The sequence below is a fragment of the Pangasianodon hypophthalmus genome, chromosome 13 (genome assembly GCF_027358585.1).
Source record: "Pangasianodon hypophthalmus isolate fPanHyp1 chromosome 13, fPanHyp1.pri, whole genome shotgun sequence".
NCBI lineage: Eukaryota > Metazoa > Chordata > Actinopteri > Siluriformes > Pangasiidae > Pangasianodon > Pangasianodon hypophthalmus.
Window position 1 is genome coordinate 6,425,855 of NC_069722.1, and position 20,524 is coordinate 6,446,378.

General features: G+C 38.6%; 1 protein-coding gene across 5 annotated transcripts in view; it reads right to left on the reverse strand.

Annotated features, from left to right (window-relative positions):
- Nucleotides 1-20,524, reverse strand: part of znf385c (zinc finger protein 385C) — a 94,403-nt gene that overhangs the window by 59,884 nt on the left and 13,995 nt on the right. For 3 of the 5 annotated variants that reach the window (XM_026917250.3, XM_026917249.3, XM_026917251.3), the window contains one exon: nt 6,842-7,108. In XM_026917250.3, coding sequence (XP_026773051.1) covers nt 6,842-7,108 — 267 coding nt within the window. Of the gene's footprint in view, nt 1-6,841; nt 7,109-12,120; nt 12,203-20,524 lie in introns of those variants that run through there. The other 2 variants (XM_053239025.1, XM_026917252.3) reach the window with 2 other exon arrangements.

The following is a 20,524-nucleotide window of genomic DNA, read 5'->3' on the forward strand; positions in this document are numbered from 1 at the left end:
ACACACTTGCATTATTATATTTACATAGGTTTTCTATTAAATTAGTAAGGATATTAGCTGGATATTGCTAAACGACAACTAAATCTCAATCTTAATCTGAAGCTTAGTCACCATACAGGGATCTGACACAGCATGCATCACGCACACACACACACACACACACACACACACACACACACTGCAGAGGCTTTGAACAACTCAGACACACCATATGGACTCAGACACACCTACACTGACATGTATGGACTCAGACATACCTATGTTGCCAAATATGGACGTAGACACACCTACATTGCCATATATGTACTCATAGACACACCTACATTGCCACATATGGATTCACAGACACGCCTAGACTGCCATATATGAAGTTTGTAATCTAAACACAGAGCCTGTGGGAAGATCTGACTGAGCTAAAATGTAAAGGGCTTTGTGCCTTCTTATTAACCACTTTATAATCTAACAATGGTACAGATTCAGTACAGATTACAGTACAGATTACAGTACAGATTAATAAACTACACAGAATATGATACTCAAAAATAAGAGTTACACCTGAGAACAAAAAAATACATACATTCTTTGAGTATGAATGTGTATGTGAAGACTCTCATGTATTCAACATCAATTCAAACAAAGGTTAAGTAAACCAGGCATGTTACTCTCCCAGTGACCTGGCTCAGTGTCACTCTCTCTCTCTCTCTCTCTCTCTCTCTCACACACACACACACACACACACACACACACAAACACACACACACACACACACCCACAGATGTCTGCAGTGTGATGTGTCTCTCATGGTGTTTTTTTGGGGGAAATAAATGTTCTAATCCCTTTATCAGACCAAACAGATGCTGCCCCAGAACAAAGGGAGACCTCTCTCTCTCTCTCTCTCTCTGTGTGTGTGTATGTGTGTGTGTGTACAGAATTGTATGTAAATGTGTGTGAAAGCTAGACAGAAAATGTGGCAGTCAAAAGACAGAGAGAGAGAGAGAGAGAGCCCAAAAACCAGAGATAACAAACATGTATTATTTTTCTGATGTTAAATCAGTTTGAAGTGGAATGTGTGTGTGTGTGTGTGTGTCCAGATTGTTCTGTTTCTTGCCTGAGTTAGAGAGCTGATTTAAACCTAATTACACGCTACAGATATGACCCAAGGCAAAGCCCACTCGCACCAAGCCCCCAGCCTTCTGTAATCTCTCTCTTTCTCTCTCTCTCTCTCTCTCTCTCTCTCTCACACACACACACACACACACACACACACACAGACACACACACACAGACACACAAATGAGGGACTCTGTTTATCTTGTTCACATTCCCATTCCCATAATATTATTACATATCAGGTATTATGGAAAATATAATGAAATATCAAATCATACACGAATATGCACACACACACACACACACACACCAACACACACAGCTCAACAAACAAATAGTGCAAATGCATGGCATGTAAAGTCATAATGGAAAGACTGTAGTGGTGCTGCTGATATTTATCATTTATTTTACAGAACAAGCTTCCTGTGATTTTCAGACACACCAGTCTCTAGATTTTACACAGAATGGTGTGAAAAACAAAAACAAACAAATCCAGTGAGCATCAGTTCTGCGAGCAGAAATGCCTTGTAGTTGAGAGAGGTCAGAAGAGAACGGCCAGACCGGGTCGAGGAGGGTTAGAGTAACTCAAACAACCACTCTTTACAACCAGTTGAGCAGAAAAGCATCTCAGTATGCACAACCTTGAGACGGATGAGCTACAGCAGCAGAAGGCCACAACAGGAATCTGAGGCTACAGTAGGCACAGGATCACTGAAACCGGACAGTTGAAGATTGGAAAGACCTTTATTTATAATAATCATATCATTCAAAGGGTTAGGGTTAGATAGATAAGTAAGACAAATATGTTTCTGTGTGTGTGTGTGTGTGTGTGTGTGTCATACACATCTTTTAGTATTGTAACATGACACTTTCATTATATCGCATACCCCTAAAAATTGCCAAGTTGTCAAATTGCCTAATAAAATGCCAAGGATGTTATCACAGACAGTTATGTAAGTTTTTTAGTGGCTCTCTCGTTCTTCCGTCTGTTCCTTTCATTCCAGTCTTTTATCAGAGCGGTCGAGCGTAAAAATTCCCATCATCCAACACAAACTCATCTGCATACTGTACGCTATTCGTTCACCAGACGTGAATAAATTAATATATGAATAACAATGAACGTCACAATGTCTCTCTCTCTGTCTCTCTCTCTGTCTCCCTCTCTCTCTCTCCCTCCTCTCACAGTCAACACACATGCTCCAGAATCGGACACGGAAGGACACGCAAAGTCGCTTGCTTTGAGCTGTGTGTGTGTGTGTGAAAGAGAAGCAGCAGAAAAACTCAAAGCTGCTGAGAGACGGTCATGCAGAAAATTTCTGCCTTAAGTAAATCTCCATCACACACACACACACACACACACATACACGCAAACAAACACCCAAAATGTCTTTTAACAAGTGAACAAATGCACTGCGGATAATATAAAATGTACAGTTGTGCCATCAGTCAGTGTGTGTGTGATTGTGTGTGTGTGTGTGTTAGGCAGGAGAGCTACTCATTTCAGCTGTCATTCGACTAATAATACCCATGATGCAACTGTCTGGACTGACAAGAAAAGATAGAGAGAGACAGAGAGAGAGAGAGAGAGAGAGAGAGAGATGAAGGAAAGAAAGAAAGACATATAGAGAGACAGAAAGAAAAACTGGGGTGAGTATATCGCTGTCAACTCGCTCAACCAGACCAGAGCCGTAATCAGTGCCGACACAGCAGAGATGCTTCAAGGACTGAAAACACACACACACACTCTCTCTCTCTCTCTCTCTCTCTCTCTCTCTCAAACACACAGACATACACACACATACACTCTCTCTCTCTCTCTCTCTCTCTCTTTCACACACACACATTCAAGCACATATAAAACACATGCACTGAAATCAAAAGGTATTAAAAAGGTAATTATAATTCTAGATGTGCAGTAGGGTTGTTTAAGATAGTATTCATTTCACCTGTGTGTATGTGTGTGTGTGTGTGTGTGTGTGTGTGGAGGGGAGTGTGATGTGGGGGAGAATTTGAGGACAGAAGCCTGGAGGAATCAACAGAAGGTAAGCAGAGATAAGGCCAGTACTCTGTGTGTGTGCGTGTGTGTGTGTCTATGTGTGTCTATCTCTATGTTAACCAATTCCCAGTCATTGATTTTTCCCTTGAAATGAAAACAAAGCAGATAGAGAAACCCATATACATACACACCTTTTTATCTCTTATAAACATATATTAGGAATATTTACAATATTTAAATAAATCCATAACTTAAATCTGAACGTGTCCCGTGTATTTGATCGCTTCTCAAAGGAAAGCCAATAAACTGATTAAGGTATAAATATATTCTGTGAAAATGTATTATATAAATACTTGATAAAGATACGTATATGACAGAGATATAGTACACTAAATCCATCACAGAGCCTACACTCCTATCTATATACAGTATCTGTGGCAAAAATCCCAGCAGATCAGCAGTTTCTGAAATACACACACTCACACCAATAATCATGTCATGGTCAAAGTCACCGTGATCACACTTTTCTCCATTCTGATGTTTGATGTGAACATTAACTGAAGCTCTTGACCTGCATCTGCATGATTTTATGCATTGTGCTGCTGCCACATGATTGGCTGACTGAATAATTGCATAAATGTGCAGACTAAAATGACTTTAATCATTCATTCATCCTCAGTTGCCGCTTTATCCTGGTCAATGCTCTATCCTAGATTTGGTGCTTTGTGTGTTTTTATTATTCTGAAAGCAAATTTGCACTTTAGAGCTTATTATTATGAAGGTTTTTTTTTTTTTTTTACATGTGAGATGTAAAAGATGTAAGTGTAGAATGATATAACATTTAATAAAGTCATATCACAAAAAATGATCTATATTATGTGCTTTACCACCAAGGAAACTATTTTCAATCAAAACCTTAACACACCTTACAGTTTAAACAACCGCACACATTGCCAATGAACACAATTCAACAATACCATCAGGAAATCAAAGCTGTACATTAAGGAAGACTTAAGCCACATGTCACAAGAGAATTTTTTAAAAACAGTTCATTTTTATGACAGAACGCTCAGAGTCTTGGACTGTGAGCTGGTCAGTGGTGAAATTAGATGATTAAAACTAGCAACAGCTAATCACTGCTAGAAAAAACATAACAGACTGGAAGACTGAGATCATTTACAGGAGTCTACTGGCCAGCTTCATTTTATTTTAAGTTAGTGCTGACTCCTTCAATATTTAAAATTTGGATCCACAACCAAACTTTTTATTTAATTCTTTATGCCAAAGAGACGAAATTCTGTAAGAAAGAGATGTTCGGTTTCAATGTCTGTTACGGTTTTACAAATCATGGAGTGTGTGTCTAGTTTTAGACAGAAATCATATTTCAGGGCAGCTCTCTCTCTCTCTCTATCTCTCTCTCTGTGTGTGTGTGTGTTACTCTGCAGAGGCCTGGGCTAGAGTCGAATAAGTGCTACAAAATTGGAGGCCTCACAAAGGAGAGAGACAAGGAGAAGCAAACAGCAAAGACATTGTGTGTGTGTGTGTATGTGTGTGTGTGTGTATGTGTGTCCTATAGTATTAAGGCTTGCCACACTGCTGTTTACTCATGGGGAGGGCTGCCTACTTTAATTTAACTCCAATCATGATGTCTTACAGCAGCCAAAAGGGCTAATCAATGATCTTTTGTGTCCTTGGGTGCATGAGAGAGAGAGAGAGAGAGAGAGAGAGCACACATCCTCTTTAACAGCCAGTCAGTAGTCTGGTTTCTGAAGGGGGCGTCTCCGTCTCCATGCCAAGCGTTTCCGTGGTGAGCATGTTCCGTTGCTATGTAATTATGGTCCATTCGTATGATAGCTTGCACCTGAAGTGGGTCTGACTGCTGTGTGTGTGTGTGTGTGTGTGTGTGTGTGTGCATGACTGTATGTTTTAGAATATAAAGTAGCCCAACCATTTGCAAGCATGTGGGCAGGCAGGAATATTGCATGTATTTATTTGTATGTTGTATGGGTTTATAATGCTACCTATAATGGTTTAGATCTTTACAGGATGTGTCAGATAATGTGTCTTTAGGTTTGTATTCAGTGTTAGCATGACTGCTAGGCCACTAGTGAAATTTCTCAGGAAAAATACACAAATAACTGAAGCATGTGATATTGACTGAATATTGAACAAAAGCATGACTTCTGTCAGCATTACTGCTTTAGATGTGAATGTTAAAAAGAAGGTGAAACAGAAATCACAGTGCATTTTGATGAAAGCTGGGAATGGGGGACCGATTTGAAAACAGGGTGATGTAGAGAAAAGAAAAAATGAAAATGGTTTGATGAAACGAGAATTCTTCCAATTCCGCGGTCATGACCCAGGATCACTTGACTTACAAATCAAGCCAAATAGTCAAATAGTCTCCTACTTTGTTTTAATATTAATATTAGGAATATTGCACTTACTATGAAGACAGAGTTTGTGTGCTACTACTTTCGCCATTACTGCCCTAGCGTAGGAGTTAAGAAATAAAAACAGGCATATTTCTCCACTCATCTACCTCCACTAGTTCCTCAACAACACTGAGTGACTTTGACTGACTCGGTGGAGCAACAGAACAGGAACCCAAGTATATGCAGAAACATTTATTGAAAATGGAATGACGAGTGTGATGGTAAATAATGAGGAGAAACAGAAACACTGCAAAAAACCCAGAGTGCCTAGACATATATTTGCATGCACTAAGAACCTTTACAAGGTTTGTAGCTGTCATCTATGTTACACAGATGTTACTGACACATGATAAAAGGTTTAAATCTTACAATAATTCTTAAATTATGAATTTAAAATAAATAAATAAATAAATAAAAAACATAGGGTGGCTTGTAGTTGGCAGAAAATGTTAGCTCTTAGTGATCTTAATAATAAAATACACACTCAGAGGACACGAAATATGATTGCTAGGGCCTCTAAAGGGGGGCGGATCTTGACCACCAAGAGCTTTACAGAGGCTACAGACACCATTTAGCGTCCTGTGAGTGTGTATTTTATTATTAAAAGCTACTGGAATGTGAGCAGGCTCCTCCCTCTGGCACTCCTGAATGTGTTTTGGTGACGGGACTTGAAGGAAGGGGCTGAATTTGTCTCAATTTTCAACCTGGTCACTTCAGCTAAATTTATTAATTGTACCTTTATGTGATTGACGCTGAGGAATCATACACAATGACTAGAGCCAATAGAACTAACCAGGTAAAAAAAAAAGTGGATTTCAGGTTGTCTTTAAGTATATCATATGCTTTGGGATGGAAATGAATGTTAGCATGATGTAAGAGTCGATTTTATGAACTGATCCATTGTGACACTAGTGACAGGTCAGCATTACAGAAGCAAAAAAGAATAAAATCACAATATTTCTCCTGGTCTGTGTCTGATTCTCTTGAACACGAGCTGGATGGAATAGTTTTCTGGGTGTTAATCAGGAATGAACAGGATGCGGTCTGAGAAAAAACTGAGCTTTAAAACAAAAAAAGAAAAGCAAGACTGAAATCTGAGGTGAAACGTGAACCCGATGCTTCACTCTGTACAGGGATTTAATGCTTCATCTAGGAAATGCTTTGAGTACTGCACCAACACAGCTATTAAAACCTATAATATATAACTCAGGTCTCAGCCTGGGGCTTTAATTTATAGTGAACATGTTATACACACTCGCATTAAAATCACAACACAAACACAAACGCATGTGTGTCCTACCTGTGTTTCCACTGTTCATGTGTTTCAGTCTCTTCTGGTGGGTTTTGCCGTTGTAGTGTATCTGTGCCTGTGCAGCTGAGTTCAGCTGAATGTTACACACTTCGCACACTGTGTACGATCTGTGTTTACGTTCCTGCTTCGGACGAGTGTTTAGGGGCGGGGCTTTGTGTCTTGTAATATTGGCCTCGTCGGAAGGTACGGTATCGAGTCTGGTTTCTTCAGTCAAAGCTCCAAGTCCATCAACAGCACTGAAGAAATGCTTCATCCCTGAGGTACACCGTGACACAAACACACACACATGACAGAGAGAGAGAGAGAGAGAGAGAGAGAGAGAGTGAATGAGTGAGTCAGTTTTAATTTACATTTGATAACTTCACAAATACTATATACACAGTGTATTAGGAATACTTCTGATAACCACTAGGTGGAGCCAGACTTCACCACAGCCAGTGTTCGTGTGTGTGCGCAGGCATGTGTGTCCATGCTGCAATCAATTAGAAGATCAGTGTGAAAGTAAGCACTTGTACCTGAATGTTGTTTTGGTTCGTCTGGAGGGAAAAATCTATTTATTATATATTTATATTCATTTATAATTATGTTTTCTCTCTCTCTCCCTCTCCCTCCCTCACACAGCCACACACACACACACACACACAGCCTCCTTTCACGTTGTGTCTCTGCTACGTCCCATACTTACGCCACTCTCTAAACAAGGAAATATGTTAAAAACACAATCACACATCTGTGTTAGGTGGCAGCTCTTGATGGCTCTGGGTATGGCCCTTTCCGACAACATTTAAATAAACTATCAAAAAGTCCTACAAAACTTTTTTGTACACCAAAAGAGTCTCATGGGTGTTACTTATAAATCAGATTTGAGCATAAACTACATGGATTTGATCTTACATGAAAACTGACAGGTGTGTCCGAACGCTTTCTTTGGCTTGTGCTCCAGAACAAGTAGTCCATTCTCATTCCCTTTTTTAGGAAAACTGTTAAAGAGTGTCAGTGCCATTTTTATAGCAAAACCCAACACAAATGCTTTTTATTTATGGGAGGGAATCTAAAAGAAGTACCTCATAATAAGAACTAGAACACTAAGGACTCATGGCTTTACCTCCAGCTTGTCTACAACCACTGTTACTAACAAGCAACAGCCAACAGAAAGACCTGCATTCTTCTTCTGCTGTGCTGTATGTGTATGTGTGCCAGGAGGTCAGGGAGTGACAGAGATTCCTGAGGGCAAATATGCCCACTGCGTCCTGCTTCAAACCTGCCTCTCTCCCCCTGCGCCCACTCTCACCCCATGAGCGTCCATCAATCTGCACAGTGGTATGCTGCTGAAAGTGTCCCATATACAGCACACACACACACACACAAAATGAATGACAAGGAAGAGGATGGATCTGTGAAACCGAGATGCTCAGAGCTCCAAACATCCATAACGGCAGAGCATAAGAGTTGAGACAACCATCACACCTGGACTAGAGCACTGAGGGCCTGATATACTTTTTACACATGGATGTGTTAATGTTGTTCCATTTAGTTTTACTACAGATGATAGACAAGCTGTCAAGAAGCTGTGTTAAGTGTGTCCACACAAAGTGAGACCTTATTGAATGATCTGAAACACTTTTCTGGTAAAAGCAGCCTTAGCCCCAGATTGTACAAAACTGACTAAAGTGGGAGGCTTAGCCGCAAAAAGGGTGGAGAAATGCCGCTACATTCCATAAAACGTAGTAAACACCAGGGAATTTGTGGTTTAGAGTGTGATTTTGTCCACCTCATAAAAACATGTCTTAATTTTGTGCTGCTCTGAGCGTAATAGTTAGTGTTGCCAGGTGCACATTTTCCCCCCAGAAATGGTATTCATTTGAACACCTAGCATGGGTTATTATTATTATTATTATCATCATTTCATGACAAAATGTATAATTAATAAAAATAATAGTAATAATAATAATAATAATAATAACAATAATACAAGAGCATCACCCCTATACAGATAAACCACATATTCTAATGCTGCTTTTGTCAGGCAGATCTGGCAACCCTGGTCACAACCACCTACATCACTTTCCTCACAAACAAATTTAACACAAGAAGCAGGATTTTGATTATTTTGTCAATTTTCTAAATATTACAGGAGCTGCAGTTGACCACAAGGAAATGCAATTACAAAGGCTGCAATTTAATACAATTTAATGACATATTTTATACAAAGTAGGTTATTCTGTACACAGCAGTCTTTTCATTTGAGTAAAATCAATTGCGGATCTAGAGGCATATCAGCCGGATTAATGCCCTCCTCACTGTTTACTTATTCTGACACGAGAGTATTCAGTTTTAAATAAAAAAAACCTTCATTTATTAACAATTTTATCTCTTCCTTATTGAACCTGCATCTAGTCTTTCTTCTCAATTTGTGCCTCACAAAGAGCTCGTGTAATATTGGTCCCAGGCGCGGTTTAATTGATGAGCTACAGCCTTAGTGAATCCAACATTAATTGCGAATGCATTTTGCTGCATCAAGTCACGTCACATCCAAACTGGCTCTGAATGTTAAGGGCTTACACCTTAGAGCCAGAAGGACCACACAGCCATCCACACTCATATATGCACCATCCAGTCACGTTCTACTCCTTAAAACATTTCAACTACTTTATTACTGCCCATGTGTTCTCTGTTGTACTTTCTACTCTGCAAGTTTCCACTCTCCTAAGTGTCTTTTTCAATGTCTTTTTTTATTTTAGTGTGTAACATAACAATCCAGGGCTCATTATGTCATTCGGTTGTTCAATATACATAATGATAATAAAGTTTACTTTGACTTTGCCTATCTTTAGAAAGGTTTTTAAATAAAATCGTTGGAAAGCACTGATCTGATTCTGAGTATTAATATAATTAATTCACTTTGCCAGGAATGCATAATGATGTTGCCTAAGTATCAGCTGATACTTATAGCTGATACTATTATATCTGTACTAGATTAAACATGAAAGATTTGAATCAGTGCATCACTATCACTAACCAAAGCGATTTTTTTTCCAGATAAACGCTGCATGTTAAGAGACCTCCACTTCCAATTCTTCCTTGAATTTTGAATGTGATCAGGTTAGTAACCAGAAAACGGATCATACTAAAGATCAGATTGTACAACTGGGATTTTAAAAGGTGTAACATCTGATCAGACCTCAAAGTTAGCCAAATATACAGACGTTCATTTTTATATTCAAAAGTTTGAGCACCTTCTGATCACTATAGTTTAGTCTACAAAGCAGGAGTCCTTCTGCTGTCGCATCACTTTTTGTTCTCACAGCAAATTCACATACTAGAGAAGCAAATGCACGTCGAAGCAGGACAAATCTCAGTGTGTATTTCTGTACGAGGGCAGAGGGAATCCTGCACACTGATTATACCATTGTGCTCTTGATTTCTGGCAGAAAAATTGTACCATTGATCTTCCTCCTCCGCCAAAACCCTAAACCTGTTTACGTCGTGAAGTGTGTGAGCAATCTGTCCATGGAGCGAGAAGATAATGAACTCTAGACTGGCCAGATTAAATGGGAATATTTTTTTTACGCAGGTTTTAGCCTTAGCCTAAAAGAAAGAGCTGAGAGCTGAATGATTCAGCGGATATTTCCACTCTAATCTGTTTGCTGAAAGCCGCTGGCACGACAAATGAGGTTGAATATATTTGCTCAGGATCTGCATGTTTGTGAGTGTGTGTCTCAAATCAGTCGGGACGAGAGGAAATTTAAACAGCTGCTAAATGTTTGATAGTTTTGCCAGTTCAGTCCGTAACAAACGGTTCTCTGTGGCTGTGTTTGCTCAGTGTCCAGCTTTGCATACTTTAACTTTTTTTAAAATTATATATCATCCAAAAGGACTTAGTGATACATGTGACATTAAAATGATCAAGCATGACTCTGAAAACATAGAAAGCTATGTCTAATCGGCTTAAATGATCATGCACAAATATTTTGTGAAGATGTTTTGAAACTGGTTTCTAAATAATGTAGCAACTTTTCTCACTGTCTTTAAGTAATATAATTATAAGAGACAAGAAATTTTTCGACCACAGAGTGCACATTCAAGTGTTTTTACAGGTGATCGGTCTTTTTTTTTTTGCAGAGAAAGCAGCAGAATGAAGCCGGCTTCTGTATTTTCACCATAAACCTGATCCCAGCACCTAATGATGCTTTAACACAATGTTTGCAAAATCATGGCAACCCCAGGCAACAAATCCCTGCTGGAAGTTATATTAAAATATTCTAATTATGCTCAACAATCATTAGCACAAAACAAATCCATTAGCAGACAGAATAGTGGTCCAGTTGCTAATAAGTCATGAGACATATTTAAGTCCCTCAGAGCAATTAACACATTCACACACACATGGTAAAAGCCTACAGTCAGGGGCTCCTGAGTGGTGCAACAGAAAAGTGTTCTCCCTGTTATCAAGAGATTGCAAGCTCAAATCCCAACAACACCATCGGATGCTCTAAAGGAGCATAACTGGCCACTGGGTGGGTGGGCTGGCACACACGGTCTCCCCTGGCAATCACAGAGACACTAGCCAAGCATGTGCAACTGTGAGCTCATGTATGAGGAAGAGGGTAGATAACATTTTCCTCAGAGTGTGTTATCCTGTGAGGCAGCTCGATAAAGATGCAGCTGACTGTTTCATGTGTCTCCGAAGAAGCACATGTTATCTCTGCTGTGTGATTGAATGAATTCAATACCCAGGTTTTGAATACTACAGCCACTGTTTCAGGAAAGCGAAAAAAAAAAAAAAAACACACAGAAGAAATAGAAACACTGCCAAGGTGTATGGTTTGGCATCAAACTTACTTATTAGAGTTTAAACAACGCAATGCTGAATCACTTAACAGTAATCTGCACAATCACTTGATTTAATTGCAGTATAACACAAATTGATATAAATGTCAGTAATAAAAATATTCAATATTCAATATTGAGTTTAGCTGTTTAACTGTGGTTGAAAAATTATTTTTATGACCCATTAATATTGGGCAAAACCAGCTTTTTTATTCCACCAGCTTACCCTTATTAATTATCCATTACCTCTTAATGTTATTAAAATAAGTTAATTTAATTTACGCTATTAAAGTCTGAAAGTCGGTTACATAGCGCACACACGCACACACACGTCATTGTCATTATTTAATGCCATGTCGAAATCCTACGTGACTCCCGGGAAGTGACCTTTACTGAATAACAGTCAGAAACACACAGCTCAGTGTAACACAGCTCACCTTGTCAGCTAACAGAAGTGTCACTTGAACTCTCGCACTGTCACATCTGCACTGTGGTGTTCCATTAACCAATTACATTACACTGCAGAAAACACAGAAAGTCCATTATTACACAGGCGTTTAACAATTATTCCGCTGGTGTGAGCAGAGCAGGAGGAATCAAGCTGTTCACACACTACCTGTGCTGTTCACGTGCAACAGAGAAAGCCATCGAAAAGAAAGGAAACTATGCTGAACACATAGCTTCGTGTTATCCAAACAAAATTACAACGTCTTCCTGTTTGGGGAATTCTATATTGGTTAACTAGTCAAAAAATGTTTATGACCATTAGTTAGTATGAGGTTTAAACTGAAAAAATGAACAAGCAGAGAGAAAAACTGGTGCCCTTACAGGCTTAAATATATTGTATATGTGTGTGGAAGAAAAGCATATATTTGACATAGAGTCAAATATTTCATGGAGTAACATACAAAGGATAATAATCAGAAATATTTCAAAATGTTTGAAATAGGTTATCTAGATTTTTTCGCATCTAATTATAATATTCACTATATACACTGTGTATATGGAGCTTGAAAGCTGTGGTGCATTTAATAAATTAACATTTTTGCAAATGTTTTACCTTTGTTTTCAACTTGCTAAGAGTAAGATTTGCCTTTCTGCGTCTAGTTTTCTAGTTTTTATTATTAAATATAATATAAATTTAAAACAAACAAAAATTCACACAAATATAAATTTCTTAAATACACCTCAGGAAAACACAATAGGTATATTTAATGTAACATGCATATAATTCAAATATATGAAATTCATATACTTTTGTCAGCTTCCAAGCTCCATATACATACAACACTCATGCTGCTTCAGTGATATTGCTGACATGAACAGGTTTTATACCTAAATCGTAATATGAAATTAGCCAGTAGCCTCGTTTACTAAGTGACGATCCACAAATCAATGTCGAAAGCATGCCCCTACTAACCATTTGGTCAGAGTTAGAGGCACACCAAATAAATTGGATCAGCCAATACTCCAAGTTCTAATATTAGTACTGTATTGAGAAGGTGAAAAAAAAACCCTTTCATTTCTACATCTTACATAATGAGAATTTGCGAGAGATGAATCAGATTTCGCTGAATCAGCTTTCCTGGTAAAAGTGATTCAAACATCAAACAGAGCTGGGCGATGTAAAGGTCGCAGCAGTCGTGGAGACGTGCTCCCAGAGTCACACAGCATGTTTGAGATTCCATAGTTATCCCTCTTTACCGAGTGTGACGAGGGAGAGAGGGAGAGAGAGAGAGAGAGAGAGAGAGAGAGAGAGGGAGATACCAATTCCATTAAGTGAAGGGATTTGAGAGGATTTGGGTCCTGTGCCTTCCCTGTGAACTAGAACAAGGCTGTATTAGAGAACTTCACTGCGTTGGGTTTTACACACCCTCACACTGGTTATTAGTGTAAATAATAAAATTCTGGTAAATCACCTGTATAACACACAATTTTACACTTACTTTGCTAATTTTAGGAGAGATAATGATTTAAATAAGTTGATTAGACCATACAGCTGGACAAAATAACAATACAACTACATTATATCAATATCATGATATATTAACATCAAGTTTTATTTTTCTGAGTATGGTGGCTATCATCAAGCGGTAGTGCAAGTCTCAAATAACAAATCTTTCATGATATAGCTTCACTGATTTATTAGCATGCTCTAGGCAAAGCTAAATACTGTGTTTCGTATTGTGTATTGCAAACGATGTAAAAGATGTAATACGACATTATATTTTGCTACTTCGCCCCCATCCTTATAGTGACTCACCAGTCAGACTGGGCAATATGATATTCAATCTCATGATAAATTCCACCGCCATGTGCTTTAAGAGACTATCATGGGATCATCAGTACTTTTATAACACTCATTGTCTTTGTTCTTACACACTGCTGAAATCTTACAATTCATCTGTGCATTAGTAATGCCATTTTTCCATTAGAATATTCAATCTGGTAGCCGTTAATTCAGCACAATGCTGTTGCTGGAAAATAATCAATGACAGTGCATTATTCCCTCACCAGCCTCTCCTTTTTCTAGATTTTGAAGTTAAAAAAAAAAACAGCTTGTCTTATTATAAGTGCAAAATCCTCTGTCCTGAAGACGTTCCTGAATGTAGAAACTTGAAGTTACAACTTTACTTCTGACTGTTATGAAACACTGACACTGGAGACTCCTTTCAAAAATTCACCATATCAGCATGTAAACATTTTTAAATAATCTGTTCATGTGGGGGGTCCACCATACTACAGTGCATCACCATTCTTGTGTCTGCTAAACCTTTCTGCAGGTCCTTGCTGTTATTTAGGGGTTTTGCTTTGCCTTTGCCTTGCTGGCATACGGGCATTCCTATCTGGAAGTTTTCTTGGTGTTCCAGATCTTGCCATGACTCCCACATTTCCCCTTAACTGCCTTTTCTTAATGGTAACTTTTTATACCCTTCCTCTGCTTTCTAGGCATCAGTTAGCTTCATTTTCAGATCATCACTCAGCTGCTTAGAGGAGCTCAAGGTTGTTGAGTGTTTGAAGAGTCAGAGAATTTATTATGCTCTAAAATTGTCAATAGCTGATAATTCCTAATGACAATTTTTGACCTGCATAACGAGTCCTAATACGCCAATTAAGGCCCAAGTCAAGAGTTAATTAAGTTCAGAAACTTTTCAAATAGAAGGCTGTCCAAACTTTTGCATTTTTCTGTGCATTAACTTAATTTTTTTGAATAGTTTGCTGCAGAGGTTGTGTTTACTTTTTTCCACTTCAAAAATTAAAACATATGTAATTTCACCAGAGGTACACATTCTTTGCATATTAAATAGCCTAAATTTTTTTTTGCTATATCCGGCACCACTAATAGACTCCAAAAGATAACAGTTTCTCTCTGTGCTGTGTTCTCTGTATCTTATTCTCTCTACAAGAACAATCCAAGCTGTCTCTGCGATCTGGGATTGTGGGTCTTTCTGTGATTACATGAGGGTAAACAAGGTTAAACTAATGCTGAGAGCTTAGTGCGTAAGTGGACACATTTTCCATCACATTTGTACTTTCTTTAGCCTTAATCCCTCCAGATTACACTGTCACTCATAACTGTAGTACACCTGTCAGATCACACAAACACACACGCGCACACACACTCACACACATATACATACATGTGTATGTGTATATACAGTCAGGTCCGGAAGTATTTGGACAATGACAGAGTTTTTGTGATTTTGCCTTTATACACCACCACAATGGGTTTGAAATAAAACAATCAAGATGTGAGTGAAGTGTAGACTTTCAGCTTTATTTTAAGAGGCATGTGTAAATGTCATGCTTGAGAATGGCCCAGAAGTTCTCAGTAGGATTTAAGTCAGGTGAGGAAGGGGGCCAAGTCATCCTTCTGTCATTTTTGATGCCTTTTCTGGCTAGCCAAGAAGTAATGTATCATGATGTATGCGATGGAGCACTGCATAAAGATCATGGCCTTCCTGAATGTTGCTGACTTCTTCCTGTACCACTGCTTGAAGAAAGGGCCTTCTAGTAACTGGCAGTAGGTTTGGGAGTTGATTTTCAGTCCATCTTCTACCCAGAAAGGTCCAACTAGATCATCATTAATGATACCAGCCCACAGCAGTACCTCTCCTCCACCTTACAGGTGCCTCGCTTGAACTGCTACTCTGTGCTCATTAGTGATCCACCCACAGGCCCACCCATCTGGTCTATCTAGAGTCATTCTCATTTCATCTGGCCATGAAACTTTTGAGAAATCTGTCTTTAGGTATTTCTTGGCCCAGTCATAACCCTTCAGCTTGTGAGTCTTATTCAGTGGTGGTTATGTTTCAGCCTTCCGTACCTTAGCCATGTCTCTGAGCACTTGACATCTTGTACTTCTGGACACTCCTGGAAGGTTGCAGTTCTGAAATATGGTGGCACTGGAGCCTAACCGGTTTCCTGTAACCTCATGTTTTATTCTTTTGCAGTCTTTTCTTCTCCACACATTTTTCTGTGACCCAGTTGAGTATTCATAACAAAGCGTTTGATTGTCCGGTGGTCACGGCTCAATAGTTTTGCAATCTGCATCGTGCTGCATCCCTCTGATAGGCACTTAACAATTTTTGACTTTTCAGTCTCAGATAAATCTCTTTTTGTCCCATTTTCCTGAAATAGACAAGCTGCCTAATAATTAGGCACGCCTTATATAGGGTGTTAATCACTTTAAGCCACACTCTCCCTCATTAAACAAATACATTTTACCTGAAAATTATACTCAGTTAACATTCAGGTTTATGTGGTTAAGGTTTGGATAATATGCACAGAAATAATGATCAGATCATAACACTGACTTGCCTATTAATTGTGCACTCAGTGTATTTTTAAGTTAACATGTTATTTGTGTATAATGTTTCTTGCTTTTTAGAGTATTCTTTACAGAAAATATTTGTGTGATCTATGTGTAAATCCGCATGTTCATTCTCAGTGGTTTGAATCTCATGTCAGTAAAGCTTGTGTGCAAATGTCTACACACACATTTCACTGCAGCCTGTAGTGACTGTAACTGTGTGTGCAAAAATCATCACACACTGCCTGGATTTCCATGCAAAGCACTGATTTCTGACTCAGTTCTGACAATTACAGATTTGTCTTTTCAAAAATAGCTCCGATCTTTTTTTTTTTGGTCACAATGAAGCGTTCAAAGTTGAACATAATTAAACTTTGAAAGTATGAGTGACATCAAGTACTTTTTTTTTTTTTTTTTAACCTCCTGACCAATCTGGTCACAAGTTGTGGAGCAAGTAAAAGAAACAAATGTGGATGTTTTAATCTTTACCCTGAATCTTTATACACACGCATTTACCATAAACATGATAAACGTGACACCCAAACCGTGTGTCATTTTAATGAGAATGTAACATTTTGAGAAGATCCTAGTTTTCAATCCTCAAATTAATTTTCTTTACAACATGGGTACAAAGTTTAATGGCAAGTAATGATTCATTGTGAAGAAGAAACACTTTCATAGAAGAACATTTGTGATTCATGTAAACACAGACACACACACACCCTCTTGAATACAGAGGGTTAAGTGTGTGCATCACATAGTTTTCTCCACCCCATAAATTGACCCTGCTGTGTCAACACACAGCCTTAAATAAAAGCCCACAGTGTATGTGTATGTATGTGTGTGTGTGTGTGTGTGTGTGTGTGTGTGTTAGTGCAATGCCATTAGAGAGTTACACAGTAAAAAATCCTGCCTTATTTTGCATTAAACTTTCCACCTGTCTGATTGAGTCAGCTTTGCTTAACACAGAGGACCCTGTTAAACCCCTCTCTCCTGTCACAATCTTTCTCTTCCCTCTTTATGCCTTCTCTCACTCTAACTCCACTGCCATGCTTGTTAAATCTGAAAAGAAAAAAGTAGCAGAGCAGATAGTCACACAAAAGCTTGCACACATGCATACATGCGCACAATATAACCTTTATAAATAAATTTGTTCAGTGGCATTTACACTTTGACATACCACTGCTGCACAAAATCTCCAAACAGAGGTTCCTCTCTCGTGTGTGCACGACAGATAGGTCAAGATCAAACTCTGAGATGTTTATTCAACCATGAGAGCAATCCTCTTCACATTACAAATTTAAAGTGGCGCAAATGCAACACTGATGTTCACTAAAATCCTTTCAGATGTCCTGATGCAACTAAAATGAGAGCTGTGAGATTCAGTACATTTCGCTGCGCATGTGCACATCGCTGTCCTTGTCATCATCCGTCAGCAACTAAGAAACCTTTAACAGGAGCAAAAACAAAACCTTGGCCTGATCATGAACAGATGATAAGCTGTCAGCCAACCTCCAGAGCATGGAATGTGAACGTAGCCTCACACTGTGACACAAACACACCTACGCCAGGAGAGAGCGGAGGCAGTGAAGGGAAAAGGATTTGGACAGGTTAGTGTAGAAAGGAGCTTTTTTTTTTTTAAAGGATTTTCTTCTCATGAATTCATACACCAAGGACGTGAAAGCAAATTCACCAAGAGATGATAGTGGTATATTGCATCTTACTATGTAATAATTCCTGCTATTCATCTTTTATATTATGTATTCACACACACACACACACACACACCCTTGTACCATTGTACTATCCGTGTGAGAAATTTAGCAGTCTTAATTATGAATGCAGCTGATTAACGCTAGGCTAAACCTTAAATCTAACATTAATATTAACATCAGTAACAAAAAGGAAACCTTTTGTCTCTTAGTTTTGACCAAACACTGACCAAGATATAAACACACACGCACACAAACGCACACAAACCTACATTAAAGTTGTTATTCGGTCTGCCACCTGACCCTGAACATTTTCTTATTGTGAATTCACACACAGGAAGCTCAGCTCACTCTTCTTCATTTAAATAGTATATATTTATCCTACACATTTTTATCACCACAAGCACTTATATAAGCAGATATAATGATATACACTACTGCTGCAATTGCAAGTGTGTTCAGAACAATAAGGTTGAACAAAAAGGATAAAAGTTTAAGAGAGAGTGGGTTGAAGAACAAGATAGAGTTATGTGCAAAGTTATGTTTTATTCAAATACTGATGTGAAGCAGTGTGAATGTAAACTAGAGCACTCTACAAATCTCTCCTGTGCTCTCTCTCTCACACACACGCACACGCACAAAGTAATAACTAGCATATGTAATAAGAAGAGATACTACGCTGTTAGCCACAGATTTTGTAAACACACAATGTCCATAGCATTTCAATAAGTTGATTAAACATTACAGGTGTGATATTTAAACTTGCAAAGTGTCTCATTTCCTGCACAAACACAGCATCCATGAGACAGCGTGCAAACCTGGTCATGTGACCTTTTACACAGAACGGAGATGAATTCACATATTACACATATGAAGAAGTTTATACAGAGATTTGAATGAACAAAGCAGTAATGAGTAAAGCAGCTGTAGGTGACATATGGCTACGTCATTAACTGTGGTTTAAATGGATTGAAAAAGCAATTAAAAGTAAAGGAAGTATGTAAACTAAGTAAATTAAATATGGAACTAAGAGCCCATTTACAAGTGATTTAGATCCTATGCTCACAACTGTTTTTTCTGACATACACATCGGATTGTGCAAAGGGTGGGCGATAAGGCAAAAAAAAAAAGAAAAAAAAAAGAAAACCACAATACATAAAAACATCTTCATGATACATTATACTGTATGTATCTAACAAAGTGTTAACTTTAGGTCTAGAGATTTTTGTCCAGAATTCGTGAAACTTAAGCATTTCAAATAGAAAAGGTGGGAAAATTAAACAGTGGATACAAAAACAGTTTTTAATGTCCATGAAGAATGGGAGTCGAAATTAATTTATTATATCACAATACTGATATGGAATTGTTTAAACTGTGCTATATTAAATGACACTTGTATAACACTGAATATTATTGTATATGTATTCTGGACATTTTCAGGCAAAGCGGTCAAACTCCAGATGACCTCCACATGCTCCTCAGGGAGTTACACGGCCTGATGACTGCCTGACCTTACCATGGGGAAGAGAACTGCTCGTTCATGCATGCTACCCACAATCCCACTGTATGGCACCGCTTTACTTTATTACAACACTGTAAAACTCCTGGTACTTTAGGGATGTGCACATACGCTATGTAGCCAAAAGTTTGTGGACACAAGAATGGCTTGAATTTTTCACAACATAAACCATCATATAAACACTCACCACCAGCAATGACACAAACCACACGTAGGCACAGCTTCATTTCTAGAACTTCCAACCTATTAATTTACTCAGCTGTATAGTGCGCCCACCGTGGCCACCCCAGACTCCTCACTAGTCATGCCCCTGCTTAAAGGGACGCCAAACGTCTTTCATAAACTTACATTACATTACATTCTGACAGAGGACCTTTCAGAACGATCACTGCAGCTTAAACCCACAGTAACCTCATATACTTGTTCACAGGAACAAAAACATGGCTTGCAGAAGAAAGAACAGTTCAGGTCTGAAACGTTCCAGCTGTGTTGTTCTGCCTGTGGTGTCTTCGTGATGAGGAAATTACAGCATCTCTGTGCACATCCAAAGAAAGCCATTTCTCATGTGGTCAGAAATCTGCAGTTTTTCCTGACAGAGATGGATTCACTGTTATGAAACTGTAGTAGATCTGATATGAGAGCAGAATGGCCAGTTTGCACTTTAAGGCATTGTGTACTGTTAGAATGAGCCAGAGTTTGTAGCTCTTTCTATATGTTTCTGAGCTTTGTGTATCACATGGTGGCAGATTAAAACGACTAGACGTCTGCTGGAGTAACCTGTCTTTACTGAACCACAC